The sequence below is a fragment of the Microtus ochrogaster genome, chromosome 5 (assembly GCF_000317375.1).
Source record: "Microtus ochrogaster isolate Prairie Vole_2 chromosome 5, MicOch1.0, whole genome shotgun sequence".
Lineage (NCBI taxonomy): Eukaryota > Metazoa > Chordata > Mammalia > Rodentia > Cricetidae > Microtus > Microtus ochrogaster.
The window spans coordinates 53,483,261-53,498,605 of record NC_022012.1 but is presented as its reverse complement, the minus strand read 5'-3'; the positions used below and the strand labels follow the sequence as shown (position 1 = coordinate 53,498,605).

At 41.1% G+C, this 15,345-nt stretch overlaps 2 protein-coding genes across 2 annotated transcripts in view; one reads left to right on the top strand and one right to left on the bottom strand.

The window, feature by feature from the left end:
* The window catches only part of Dop1a (DOP1 leucine zipper like protein A), a 74,455-nt gene extending 72,673 nt beyond the window's left edge, over positions 1-1,782 (top strand). Inside the window, exon 39 of the mRNA XM_005347693.3 lies at positions 1,406-1,782. Coding sequence (XP_005347750.1) covers positions 1,406-1,711 — 306 coding nt within the window. The 3' untranslated portion in view covers positions 1,712-1,782. The remainder of the gene's footprint in view (positions 1-1,405) is intronic.
* Positions 1,783-2,394: 612 nt separating this feature from the next.
* Pgm3 (phosphoglucomutase 3) overlaps positions 2,395-15,345 on the bottom strand; it is a 22,298-nt gene continuing 9,347 nt past the window's right edge. The window contains exons 5-13 of the mRNA XM_005347550.2: positions 12,187-12,320; positions 11,247-11,442; positions 9,326-9,483; positions 8,768-8,851; positions 6,856-6,954; positions 5,443-5,556; positions 4,702-4,824; positions 3,471-3,644; positions 2,395-2,742 (exon numbers count right to left, since the gene is read on the bottom strand). Coding sequence (XP_005347607.1) covers positions 2,653-2,742; positions 3,471-3,644; positions 4,702-4,824; positions 5,443-5,556; positions 6,856-6,954; positions 8,768-8,851; positions 9,326-9,483; positions 11,247-11,442; positions 12,187-12,320 — 1,172 coding nt within the window. The 3' untranslated portion in view covers positions 2,395-2,652. The remainder of the gene's footprint in view (positions 2,743-3,470; positions 3,645-4,701; positions 4,825-5,442; positions 5,557-6,855; positions 6,955-8,767; positions 8,852-9,325; positions 9,484-11,246; positions 11,443-12,186; positions 12,321-15,345) is intronic.

Here is a 15,345-nt window from a genome sequence, read left to right as displayed (position 1 = left end):
AAAAAAAAAAAAAAAAAGGTTAAGTGTTTGGGGCCTACAAGGGATCCCTCTTTTAAGAAAAAAACTCAAATCATATATTTCAAAAACTATAGAAAATGTAAGCAGCATTTACTTCCCTACAGGATAAATTTATCTTTATCTACCCTTTGCTTGACATTTAATTGCACTTTGATTTTTTTTTAGAGGACTAGAGGGCTGGCTATATGGTAAACCAGGACTGTCTGATGGCATTTAGTGATATGAAAGTCCCTGTTTATCCTTTAATATAGATTAGAGGCTAAATTATTGCTAACAAATAAACTAGATGACAACTGTAGCCCATTTTTAAATCTTTTCTTGCTTACACATGGCATTTCCTACTGTAACATACCTGGTTTCCTTCAGATTTAAAGCAAACAGTGCTAATGGTGTTGTAGCTCAGTGGTCAATGCTTTTAATAGCCACAAGGCCCAGGGGTTTCATCCCTAACATAATAAATAAATAACTTGGATCACATTAGAAAACTGACAACAAAACACCAGATAAAATCAATTTCTTAGAAACATCCAGATTTAGAAGGGAGAGCACCATTTGTGAATGACATGCTTAATTGTCCTTCCTGTTTTCCTATTTCCATTGTTTTCTCCTTGCACTGTAATATATATGATTTTGCAAGTGATAGCACCCCAGTCCCTCAGTCCTTTCTGTGGTAGACTACTCGCAGCTGTTGGGGTCACTTAGCTGAGGTCTTAAAGTAGCCAAGAAACATATCATTTATTGCAGCTTTGAGACAAAATCTTGTATCTTGAACTCAGTCCTCCCAAGTTGCTACAGTTATTATTATGTGTTGCTGCATCAAACATAAGTAGCTCTATGTCTTAATCTGGTGTTGGTATTTAGTGAACAGTTTTTACATACATTCTCATTTGACTTCCTACTGCAAAAGAAAAATTTGCCACGTCATCAGCAAGAACTCTGTGTGTCTTGCACAAGTTTAGCACAGTAAGTAAAAGGCAGAACTGGACTACCCTATGTCCTTTCGCTCACTGTCCAACTTCCCTCCTGTGTCTAACCCAACCCCTCATTTCTCTGTATATTGACAGTAAGTATTAGCTCTTGAACCCTGTAACTACCTTAAGGCAAATTTAGGCCATAAATTGATTTATCAGCAATAAAGTGTACGAAAAGCTCTGTATCTGGAAATCACCAGCTTTTCTATGACTCTGTCACAGATCATTTAAACTAAAGTCACCGCCGCAGTCTAGTTGAAAACTATCACGAAAGGGAGCTCAGTGATACCAAACTAGCTAATGGCAGCATCGGCAGCAGTGATTTTAATCAAGTCCGGAACACACATCATAGGTCTCCATTTCTCACATAACATAGACTTCACCTGTTAATGACAACTCTCTTTTTGTTTCTACAGAAGAATCCAGAGGAAGACAGCTCAGGGAGGACACTGGGCTGGGAGCCAGGGCACTTGTTACTCACCCTCTGCACCATGCGCAGCATGGAGCAGCTTCTGCCCTTCTTCAACGTCCTCAGCCAAGTTTTCAACAGCAAAGTCACAAGCCGGTGTGGAGGACACTCAGGGAGCCCTGTCCTCTACTCGAACTCCTTCCCCAACAAGGACATGAAACTGGAGAACCACAAAGCATTTTCCAGCAAAGCCAGGCAAAAAATTGAAGAGATGATAGAAAAGGATTTTCTGGAAGGAGTCATAAAATCTTGACCACCACCGTGGTTCCCCAGAGACGCAATGGAAATGTAATTATTTAAAACACACTGTTCTGAGTTGTATAGTTTTTCTTTTATATATATATATATATATATATATATATGTATGTATGTAATAAGACACTCTTCAGGTTGTATTTAATTTAAATATTTGTAAATAAGAGCTTATGTCTAAATGTGGCCTGAATCAAGTTTAAATATAGTTGGCTCATACTGATTATGGTGCCTATGAGAGGTCTATATATGCATATATAGTCCATTGTTCACTGTCTTGGGTTGTCTTGAACCTGCAAAATATACACCAATGTTGTTTTTTTTTTAATGCTGGTTTCAAGCCTCATTTAATTTAAATTGTTTTTTTTTTTTCTTCTGTGGTTACCAACATCCTAGTATCAGAATGGTCACTTTGCTGTCAGAGACTTCATGTGGAGCTATCCCTCCACATCCCTTCTCTTAAGAGTAGCTGAAGCCTGGACCACACATTCTAGTGAGTAGAGCACAGGCCTCTGTTAGTGCAAAGAAAGATGGGCCAACTGACAGTTCTATGCTGCTATGCAAACAAGCCAAGTCATTTCTCACTTTAAAGTCTGCCACTGGTTTATATGAAGTCTCCACTCTCCACATCTGAATCAGATAAGTCAGTGGTTTATTTAGATAAGTAATCACAAAGGCATTGCGAGGAGTTAGTAAATAATAATACAATTTAATTTCCCAACACCCTGCATACACTGTAAAATTAATGACACTCAAACTTATTACAGATTAAAATCAGAGGTGAGCTTCATTACCAAGTCTAAGATTTACCAGCTTCTAAACCGTTTCTTCTGGTAGCGTTTTTAAAAAACAGATCTAAATCCATTGGAGTACTGCCAGTATTGCCAATAGTTTTATAAAAACATTTTAGAAGTCCATTTTTCAAGAATATAAAAATTATCTTCAGAAAGATGGTTGTGGCCTTTCTCCAATGCCTCCAGCCAGCTGAAACACCACCAAACTCACTTCGCCTGCAAGTCTATCGGCATTTTCCTACAAATCACATTAAGAGAATAGTGAGAGGTATGGCGCCAGCCATCCATCGCTGGCTAGTCTAGGGGAGGATGCTTCCTGATTCTGTTTTATATTAATAAGTTCCAAAATCCATAAATAATAGAAAGTAGGTTGGATTCTTCTAAATAAAGTAAGTTTTCGATTCAGTTAATAAAAATTTCCAAAGTAGAATAAGAAAACAAGCCCCTTTAAAATCAAGATGGTTTTATGTACTAAGAATAAATAAGTAATTCTTAGGATTTCCATCAGAGAATACCCATAGTCATGTAAGTAACTGTTGGCGTCTCCAAGTCCCCAGTTCAACCACAGCATGTAAAAAGGGCAAATGATAAAACTGCAGAAAATGCAAGTAGTAAGAATGTCATTAAAAGAAAAATTTAAAAAGCAATTCAAAAGTTCAGAAAGAAAGAAAAGCAAGCATTACCTGCTGCTTTGGAAATACTAAAATAAACTCATGGACTATCTATAATAAGTTAAAATTAGCATGTGTCAGACAAAGGATATAGTAAATACTCCTGCACAGGCAGAACATTATACCCTCAAGAATCTGCACTAAAGAACTATTTGGGAACAAATTAAATTGAAACTGTTTGGCTATATACCTCCCAGTACATTCAATCTTAATCTCTAAGGAAAATGTATTATTTTTCCACAGTGTGATTCCAAACACAATCAAACAGTGCTTTCTCCTCCCGTTCCCAGCTTACTTGTGAGTCTGCTTCTGCATAAACTCGGACAATGTCTTCTGTACCAGAGGGCCGGACAAAAGCTCGGGCAAGCTTGTACTTCTTCACCAGGTCATTGATTGCTTCTTGGAGTCCTGGCGGAGTGACTGCTTGTCTTTCAGCATCAGTGGTGCTAATAACTCTCCTGTCGGCAACCTGAGCACAAACATTTCCTATCTGTTATAGAAGCTTAACCTGTTCAAAATAGTCCAACCCACAGAGTAAGAGGCGGCCATTTCAAGTCACTATCCTGCACAGTGTATCAGTGACGCACAGGACAGGTGACGGGAACTGCGGTAAAATTTCCTGGTGTATTTAGCTAGAACCGTGTAATAGTTTTAACATTTGTCCAACTATTTAAGTAAAATTCTTCAGAATATAAAAAATTAACTTTAGCCAAACAGGACATTTACACATTGACTCAGAGCTACTATTAGAATAGTGGTCAGTAACTATTTTCTCGCCCCAGTAGTTACCGATCAAATTGCTGATACGGCTGTAACAAGTGGCAAGCGATTACAGAAGAAGGCCGAGGTAAACATCTCCTAAATATGCCAAAAACAAATTCAAATACTTGGTGGCCATTTCTGTGAACTCTGGCTTTAATCTCTAATCTCTCAACAATTCTACTGGAGAAAATGTAGAGAGATGCGAATCGAGCACCCATTCATCTGAAATGCCTTTAGAGAGTTCTTCTTTGAGTCCACAGATTCTACTGCTTACATCTAGCTCCGAAAAGTACTGTGGTCTGGTGTGGGGGTGCAGGTCTGTCACCAGGGGACTTAGCCAGGCGGGTAAGAACTGTGAGGCTTAGTCTCCAAAAAAAGAAAAAAATTTAAGCATTATGGCATTATGTGAACTAAAAGTTAATTCTGAAGCAACAGTTTCAGTTAAAATGATAACATTATTTATCTGGGTTTTGCTTCAAAACAGTATGAGCTGGGCTGTGAAAGGAGAAACCTTTTTAAGCTAGTTACATAATTTTTATGATTTTGTTCATATTTTTAAATGATGCATATTCACACATAATGCCATTCTTTATCATAAAAGTAGATATTTTTTAGATTGTGAGTAAAGCAGTTTTTATAAGGCCTTTCTTACTTCCTAAGTAGAGTGTACATACAGACCAAAATGTAACCCACTCAGGAAACACTTGGCGTGGGAAGACTGGAAGAACGCTATAGTCGGAAAGATTGTTTCACGCTCTCTTCACCTTAACTTTGAGTTGTCTGTTAGGAAGATCAACATAAATAGCATCCCACTGCTGCACAGTCAGGCCCTTAAGAGCCAGGATCGCCTCAATCACCAGCATGTCAGAAATGGCATCTCCAGCTGCCTGCAAGATTGGGGAAACAAAGCACATAAGCCACCATTACATAATCCCACACGGATGTTGGCCATGCATCGGCAACCAGAGTGATGAATGCCATGGACCAAGGAGATGCACGTAACCATGACAGACAACAATGACATGGATCCAGAGCCAACTCTAAGCTTCATTTCATAAAATGGAAATTATAACAGCTTCCTGCATTACTGCTGTGATTAGAAGGAAAAGTGGATAAAATGTCTGACCCATATCAGACATGCGGACTCCATGTCTCTCCTGGCTTCACTGTTGCTTTTCCATAGCAGTACTGCAGTTTCAGCTGTCGGACCCAAGCATATAAATGGTACAGAATTTTCCAAGGTTGTCTTTGAAAAGTTAGCCAAGCACACAAAATGCATACTCAGTAGCTACTAAGTATACTTGAACATTTCAACATTTTTCTGACAAAATATCAAGAAAAGGAAGCATATAAAAAATGTTATTTATTTCCAGTGCAAGTCTCAACTGTGGGCACCACTGTTAGAAGCAAACCACCCAGCCAGGACTTCACCTTTTATAATTCTACATCCCATGTTTTGACTGATATTAAGGTAACTCAGAGCCTGTGACCGCACCACTTCTAACCTGGTTGAACAAGTCGATAATGCTTGCAAGCATCTTTGCAGCTTTTCCTTTCTCGTCTTCTAATTCTTGTGCTAGTCTTTTCATCTTCATTTCAACTGCTTCGCTAAACAGTGCCTGCAGCAGAAGTATATGAAGTCAGTCACAAACTCCAGGCCACCTCTCATTCCCAGGGAATCTAGGAACTGAATAGACAAATAACAGCAGCCTAATGTCTGCCATTAATGCTGAAATCAAATCAGAGCACAAAGGATATTACTAAAGAAAAAGTTTATGGATTGTAAAACTAAAAGATACCACTTTTGACAAAAACTGAATACATATGAGCTCACTTCCTGAACTCTGCAGCAGGTACCTTTACAGGATCTGTGTGAGACAACATCAGCATGAGTTCACTGCACTCAACAGTATGGCAGCTGGTGTCAGAACTTACTACCACAGACATTCCTTTGTTTTGAAATGCCACTCCCATCCTTTATAGTCCTCAAGAGGCCAGTATTGAAGTGAGTACACAGTGCTCAATCACTTGAGGAAATGGGCACTTTTTGGTAAAATAAGATGCAGGGTGGTCACCTGGTTTTCCTAAATAAATTCTGACTAAACAGACCTACCCATTTTTTCTGTGAGTCGAGTTGAACAGATTCAGAGACCTTATGGACTTCACCTTAAAAACTGTACCAATGCTTGCATTAGATCACTGAAGTTACATTTCAGCTGCATTTTATAGAAACACATTCTCCTCCTTACATTCGTGGCTCTTCAAAAAGCCAAATTGAAATTAGTGAAGAGAATGATTTAAGCTACATTCAAATATTCTCATGTCTACCTCAAATCCATTCATGAAAAGAGGTGATATACAAAGACATTTTTAAATAAAATCTGAACATAAAAATAATCTTAAAGTTATACCCTTTAAAATAGTGACATTTACATTGAATTATATATGGCTTTTATTTTTTTCAGAATAGTCCTAAGAAAGCCCTGAAAACAAAAAAAAAGCCAAACATAAAACACCTATGCTTATATATGCTTTAAACCCAATAAAACTTTTCATCATAGCTACTCTGTAAGAAGTGGGAAAATTTTAAGAACATGAACAGAACATTTTAAAATAATTTATTGGGTTTTATGGGGTGTGTGTGTGTATGTGTGCACACGCACGTGCATACCTGCATGTGCCTGTCTACAACTCTGCAGCACCAATCCAACTCAAGACCTCACGCCTGGTTACAGAACTAAGCTCACCCCAGCTCTTTAAAGAACAAATTGGTACACTTTTTATGGAGGATTGTCATAGCACCTAAGTATACATTCATAGTGTAATTTACTACTACCTAGTCATGTTACCAACTACAAGAGAAATCCATTATTAAGAAAAATGCCAGCTAACCAGTTGACTTCTTTAAGAAAACTTACTGTGCCATGCCCATTTGCTTCAAAGTAAACTCCAATGTCAAACTCTTGAGCCTTGTGATGCAAATGCTTGACACCAGTTTTGGTGCAATAAACAGGTACCTTACAACACATTAAAGAAAGACAACAAAGTCGGTTAATTATTATCTATTATTCCATAAATGAAAAAAGGAATAAAATCTGAAACCTCCCTATGGTGCTAAAGACAATAAAGACCTAAAACACCCACATAGGGAATGACTGCAAGTAGGTGGCATTGTCTGCTTTGAGAAGGTTGTCCGAGCTATAATATGGAGAACACAGGACAAAGAGATCTGCATGCTCTCTAATAAAGAGCCAATCCTTTGTAGGTAAATACCCTACACTAATGCAGGCTATATGATCTCCCACAATCATTCTGTATGTAGTATACAGAGGCAGCCACAGACCTCACCTCAACAAATGTGCAGGGCACTATTCCAATAGAACTCTTACAAACAGTGGCAAGTTAGATCAGGTCCCCAGACTATTTCTAACTATTGGCATAAAAAGTTAAGAAAGGACAGTTAGAGATGGGTGTGGTAGCACACACCTTTAACCCAGCTCTCAGGAGACAGAGGATACCCTGTTCTATAGAGTGAGTTCCAAGACAGTCAGGACTACACAGAGAAATCCTGTTTTGAAAAATGAAAGTAACAGTAACAAAAAGGCCAATCAGACTTTCAAGACTGATCATGGCTAGTAATAAATCACCATGACTGGACCAGCAGCAATAAATAGGATATCAATGGTGGGTGTAAAAGATTTAGGAAAAACTGACAAACAAAACTACAAGAGACATCCAATAGTAAGATCAGTATTTGTTGGACTTGAAAAACCATAGGATGATAAGGGCCAAAAATACTTAATCCAAAAGGAAAAAGTAACAGTTTCTGGTGTGTATTAAGTTTCTAAACATACTAGGTACATACAGATGAAATTTTCAAACTAAACACTCATGCACTAAATGACGTCTGGTCAAGATCAGACAATGGATGCTGTAGTGGTACCAGAAGGTCAAGTCTCCTAACAATACCGTGGCCATCAGAGCTGAATACACTCAATGTTCACACAATGACATAAACTCACATCACACTACTGCGTTTCTCAGAATGTGTCCTGGGACCAAGTACTAACCCCATGAAAGGCCTTGAAGTGAAGCCACTGTGACCATGTATTTAAAGTACGACAGAAGCAAACAGCATCCATGTTTTCTGACCGTCTACTATTCTCTTAAAAAGCAGAAAATTCACATGAAATTTCATTTCTACTCCTCTAGAAGACTGACTGAAGCGGACAGCAGCTGGCCCAGGCATACTTCTTGGTGCCTTTCACCTGCTGTGTTGACTCACTTATCTGCCCAGAGCCTGCAGGAATTTGGAGAAAGACATGGGGCACCTAGCTAAAGGAAGTCAGTCACTGGGGAGCTTACTTTTCTACCCTTACTTCCTGAGTGACCCAATGTGTCCATGGGCCTCACACCCCTGCCATTCCTTCCCCACCGTGGGCTCTATGCCTTCATGCACACTGAGGCAGAATAAGCCCTCCTACCTCAGTTGCTTTCCAGGTCTGTGATCAAAGCAATGAAGATATAGATATAATGTTACCTTAAGGGTTATGTTTGACAGAGGCATCTTCAGGCCTTCATGATTTATAAATGTAGCTCAATAAGTCTTGGAAAAGATCTGCATTCATTATTAGATCACAGAATTCACAGGTTTTAATATGCTCCAAGGTACAAGTGCACCAGAGACATGTGAGCCTTTTGACCTAGTCACTGTCACCTGGACAGCGGTTCAGCTGTGTTCACTGTTCACATGTGGTAACATGATTATCCTCACAGAATGACCTTCCCACACTATTCAGAAGTGACCCCAAACTGAAGACACTGCGGTACCTTCATAACTTCTTCAAGGTATCTTGTGGAGCTTCCATTAGCATATGCAGTCTGTACAACACCAATAGTCAGGCTTTCTCCAATCTAGAAGAAAACAATGACACACTTAACTCGCCATCAAAGGTCCAGGAGCCTCTGACAGGGATTTTCCAAAAGAGGGAAAAAAAAATCAATTGCTAAACTTATCATAATGATAATATTAGTTATCTCAGGTATTATTTATTCTTAGAACTGGATGCTTTACAGTCATGATGAAATTCTCAGGAATGCATGCATCATCTGTTTTAAAGGAACCAAACCTTTACAAAGTTGCATGAGAAAGTCAAGTCAATACCAAGAAAAGCACCAATACAATACAATCATCTAGAACACCATCTTTACTGCAACTATAACTAATGCCCCTGTGCTGAAATGGCTGCAATTTCCACTTATTTTTGTTTTCCAGTCACAAATATCAAGAATTCCCCCTACCCCATACCTCCCATACCCCCTATATACACTCAAAGACCCTGGTGTGGAAGTGCTCCCTAGCAAGCTTTGGATGTCTCCCCACCTTACCTCCAACAGTAGCTCCTTAAGGAAGCTGCTAATTAAGGTGGCTATCTTGTCTCCATCTATGAGATGAAAGCGACCGTCTGTGTCACAGTAGTAATATACGATTCTGTCTGCATCCCCATCAAAGGAGCAATATCTCTCGTTGGACTGCATTTCCATCCCTAGCACGCAGGATTAGGGTTAAGTGCATTTCAGACTAAGAAATGAGAATAAAGCTCACTATATAAAATATAACATTTTTTCTCTGACACACATAACTATTTTCAATATAAATCAAAATTAACATTATATGCAACAGTACTGCACATCCACTATAAATTTTTCAAGAGATGTTTTAAAAGATTCCTTGCAAAACACAAACCAATGTCTCCAGTTTTAAATACTGGTGTCTGGTAAGTCTACTGGTGCTCTTTTTGAAGACAGATCCTCACTATATAGTCCAGGCTAGCCCCAATTTAAAAGTCGCCCGCCTCTGCCTCAGGGCTGGGATTAAAGGTGTGTGTCACAGGCCCAGCTATTTGTACTTTTCTTGCAGGTTAAATTCTAGCAAGGCAAACTTAAAAAAAGGGTCCTCAAATCTATTCATGTTAAAACATGATATTACACTAAAATAAAATTCTATTAACCAGTTGATTTGGCTACACAAGTTTCCCATATAATTTTTTGAAACTTTGAGATTTTTAAAGGTAAGATTTCTGTCCTTTACATATTAGAAATAAAAATTAGCAATAGATAAAATATGTGCTTTGACTTAATAAGTATTTTATCTGCTTAAACTAACAGCAATAAGAAAAGTAATTACAACCAAAAAGTTATGGAGAAACCCTGTCTCGAAAAATCCAAAAAAAAAAAAGAAAAGTAATTAGGAGCACAGAATTATAACTTCCAAGAGCTCACTAAAGATCTGCATAAAGTCACTGAAACTTCAGCAACTGTTACAGCAGATATATTAGAAAACCTTGCCGTCCCTTAGCAACGATGCAGCAGACTAAGCCAGACACTGTTAGCCTTGTTGCCTGCAGGTCAGAAAAACAGCCTGGGGGGAGTGGAGGGCTGGATTTCCCCAGGACACAGAGGCCACCACAGCAGTAGAGGAAGACCTCAACAATCAGACAGATGGATGAAGGTCCAGAACTGAAGGACAGGTAACGTTAATATCAAAACAAGCACTACAATGAAAAGGTTATATAAATTATAATTCTACATGCTTGCTACAGTAAGCCAGAACAGGCCACAAAAGCGAGGCCGATGCAAGGCACCTGTGGAGTGGTGGGGAGATGGGGTTGGATGATTTTGATAGAGAAATCAGAGTACAGGCAAACACTCAGTGGCCCAAGCAATACATCTGCAAGCCAGGCAAGGTTAGGGTCTGTAAGCGAGCATCTAGGATACCTCGTACTACAATTAAAACCACAACAGGGTTTTCCTAATCCTCCCGTGTGGGGAACACTGAATCCACTGAGGATGTAAAGGCAGCCTTCCATTCCCTTTCCAGCAACTGCTGCCATCGGACCAGTGATTCTCGGTGTGCTCGCTGGGCCTGAGCCACCACCAAAGCCTGGCAACCCACCAGGAATAGAAATTCCCAGCCTGCGTGCATCCCACCCTGGACAGACTAAATGAGAAAGGGAGCGGTCCCTGACGAGTGCTGACGCAGCACTTCGGTTCTGACGGGACTTCAGTTGAGAGCTGTCGTGCTAATGTGCTGTTTTCTGTCTGAGCTTTCAGCAAGAGCTGGCCGCGTTTTGCATGGCACTTAGAAACGAGAAGATTTCTAAGGACCCAAAGGTGGCAGAACCAGGACGAGTGCTGTGATTCTTCACTCGGAGACAGCTTAGCTTGAAAGTGAACTGGCTCCAAAGAGCTCTAGGAGCAGGTGCAGACACTGCTGCAGCTGCGACACACGCCACTGGGACATACATACCCTGTGGGGGTTTCTGATGACTCTTCACGAAGTCAGCACCGCACAGGTGGTTGAGCCTCCCTGCAGTCCCGTCATTAAACAGCTGGACCGACAGGCCCTGGGAGAAGTAGTGCGCCATTTCTTTTAGCTTCAAGGCCCCTATGCCATTCGCACAGTCAACCTTAACCAATCTGCTTTCATCTCCACTGCAGGAAGCCTTCAAAGGAAAAAGCCATGGAAGGAAAACAAGTCACCAAAGAGAAGCAGATGCATGCATGTATGTGTACTTATAAAGGTCGCTTCATTTCCCTTTACCTGTCTAATTTAATGCAGAAAACGTGTACACAGTCAAACGAATTTCAAAACATCAAAATCAACCTGAGACACACAACAGTGATGCCACTGAGTGACAGCTCCCAGGAGAGCAGCTGCATTAGAACCGAGTCCCAGCACAGCATGACATTAGCGCTCTTTCCTTGACAGCCATTTGATGTGCACACAGCCATGCAGGTGTCTGAACAACACTAGCATTCTCTGCAAGGCCTATCATGTCACAGGCGTGTGGGCTTGGGGATGTGTTTTTCATGAGTCTTTCACCAATCCCCACACCAAAGCCTGAGTTCTGAGCAGCAACAGCAGAGCTGTCCAGTGAGTCACCCAACACATCTCCCGGGAATCCACCTAAAAGAAATTCCTTCCCAGCAGTACTTCCTCAAGCCAGGAGCATCTACAGTATAATCAAGTTCATCTCACTGAATATCGACGACCACAAGCAAAGACACCATGAGGTTTCCCAGGATGCACCTTGCCACTCACTATACCCTCACCAGCATACACTGATCAGCTAAGTCCCCTTCGGAGGAAAGAAAGAAAACAAGAGGAGAACTCTGTAAATGAGGTTGTTGACTGTATCATTATATTCACTGCTGAAATTCTAATCACGATGGAAAAACTATCTCACCTGTTTGGTAAGGTCTACAAAAGCCTTGGAGAGTTTCTGGCAGTAGCCTTCTATGGTTGCCTTTCCATACCGGCCTCCGGAATTCCGACAATACACCATGTAATGTAGCTGAGGCGTAGTCAACAGGCCATAATCTGCCAAACAAACACAAAAAGCACTTCAGCTCATTTAGTAACAGAAGGCGCTCACACGAATTCACACCTTAAGAATGTTAGCTCCAGACCCCCATCCCCCACTTCCACCCCCTCACCCCCACCCCACTCCCCAAAAAAGATTGCACTGCTGGTGAGATTGTCCAAAACAGGACTTTGACCTAATAAACAGAAAGATTGTATATCTGGTTTTGTTTTTCAACACAGGGTTTCTCTAAGTAAGAGCCCTGGCTATGCTGGAACTCACTTTGTAGACCAGGCTGGCCTCCAACTCATAGAGCTCCACCTGGGATTAAAGGTGTGGAGATTGTCTGTTATCACATAAACAACCCTACAGGTGGGTTTCTGTTTACACTTTTTGAGGCAGTCTGCCAGGACAGTTACCTAGGGGGCCCAGCACCCAGTTCCAGGTCAGTATCAGCTCAGGTCCCCACCCTGTGATGTAAAATCGGCTTGCTTTCCCACCATTTTGCTCTTCTTTCTGCTGAACCTCACCCCCAGCCCCCTCACACACACACACAGAGAGAGAGAGAGAGAGAGAGAGAGAGAGAGAGAGAGAGAGAGAGAGAACACGCGAATGTGAGCGCCTTGGCAGTGTGATCACCAATAAATCTTTGTTTCTACCCACAGGTAGTCTAGTTTGGTAGATTATACCAGAAACTCAGAAAACATAAAGCCAAACTTTCAAAATATCCAAATGCATAAATACCATTGTAATCCTCAACATTATGTTTTTTGTTTTAATTACTGTGCTTAAAAGATCTGTAAAGCAAAAATGTCTTTAACCTGTAAGTCCCATTTTCCCAACAACAGAATAACTTTGCAGAGTGCTGGAGGCTACTCTTGACTGATTGTCTGATTTGAAGGACTATGATGAAAATGTTGATCACGTATGATAAAGAACTACTTCTACAAGCTTGCTTTTCCTGGCTGCATGTGGATAGGATGTGTGCTTGATTACACTTGGGCAGGAAGGACATCAGGATGTATGCTTGCCTCTAATTGCACAAACACAGGAAGTATTATAGCCTTGTGAGTTTTGCCTTTATACACTCCTGACTAATGTAACTGGGCACTAAACCTTAGGAGTCCCAAATGCCAGGTGTAGACCTGGTGCCATATGTAAATAAAGCCTCTTCTTTGCTTAAAATTTATTTATGGTCAAACTGGTGAATCTCTGAATGACCTAAGACTCATAACAGTATCATTATAAAGACATAATTCTAAAAGTGGATAATTCTAAAAGAATTGTAAACTACAATTAGCAAAAATAATAGCAAAAATATCATTTAAAATAGGTTACAGATAAAATTCAAATGAAGCATCCTGAAATCACAAAAATACAGAAAAGAGAAAGTATAATGGTTGTACGGTCTCTTTAAACCAAATCACTCCTTCCCCCATCCACTGAGGCAGGCAGACCTTCCTTCCTGAGAGACTAAGCCTCTCTCTCCTTTCTGTCTCTCTCTTCTCCCCCCCCCCTTCTCTCACTCTCCCTCCTCCCCTGCTCTTTTCCCCTTCTCCCCTCCCCTCCATAACCCCCTAAATAAATATCCAACCTCACTCTGCATGGCGTGCCTATCCATGTCTCTGTCTCTCACCCACCGCCGCCACCACGTGTCTCCCTGTCCTGGACCAGCCACCACTGGGGGAACCTTCAGTCGTCCCTGCCTGGGACTGGCTACTCTCAGGGCTCACTGCCTGCCACCACATGGCCCGCTGCCACTGCTTGGGAACCTGCAGCATTTATGCTGCCTGCTGCCGCTGGGGGTCCTACAGCATTTTTAATTTTTCCATCACAGAAAGATATCAGCCCAGGGTGGCAATACACACCTTTAATCCCAGCATCTGAGAGGCAGAAATAGGTGGATCTCTGAGTTTGAGTCCAGCCAAGAAACACAGTGAGATCCTATCTCAAAATAAATAATAATAATAATAATTAATAAAGACAAGGAAGGGAACAAGAGGGGGGCATTCTCTTTGAAAGGAATTCCTCATCACTTGACAGGAATCATCAAACCTAGGTCTATGTGACTCCCAGGAGCAGGGTTGAAGGGATCCTTGGGGACATTGCTCTAAACAGGAGAGCTAGGCCTTTAAGCACAAAAACATGTCCACACACTAGGCTAAGATAAGGACCCCAGGAGAAGAATAGCCCTTTATAATGTTGAAGCCTCATTCACATTGTAAGGGTGCATCACGACTGGTTCACCCCAAGCCTGCACTTCCTGCAGTGTCTTAGCACTGAAGAGACCAAATGAATCCCTCGGGAGCTGTCTCCATTATAAGCACAGGCCCTTGTGTGGCATTGCTGCCCCAATGGACATGGCCAAAGCCCAAAAGATGCCAGTCACTAGCAAACTAAAGCAGACCCAATCAGGCAGTGGCCAAGGTACCTGGTAGAAAATAAACTCTGCCAAAACAATACATCTTAATAAATGTGCCACAAGTAACTTTCCAAGGAAACGAACAGCTTTCATACAGAATTGGACTCAACACCAGGAACAAGAAGCAAGAGAAATGAATGCCAGGCATGAGTTAAACCAATGGTTCTCAGCCCTCCTAATGCTGCAACCCTTTAAGAGTTCCTTGTGTTATGGTGACTCCTCAAGTGACCCCTCAACCATAATATTATTTCATTGCTATGTCAGAACTGTAATTTTGCTACTGTTATGAACTGTAATATAAATATGAAATGTAGGATGTCTGACATGAGACCCCCAAAGGATGAGAACTACTGAGCTAGATGAAACTCAGAGGAAGAGTTTGCAACAGGCAAAGGAGCATATAAAGTTCCTGGGTCATCTGCTACACAAGAGAACAGCTCGGGAGGCCAGTCACTCTGGTGGAAGGATTTGAGAGGAGGTGCAGAAAAATGGGGATAATCACCTAACTTTATTAAATGGAAATAGGTCAAAATAAAAAAGTAGCACTCGGGAGGCAGAGGCAGGCGGATCTCTGTGAGTTCGAGACCAGCCTGGTCTACAGAGCTAGTTCCAGGACAGGC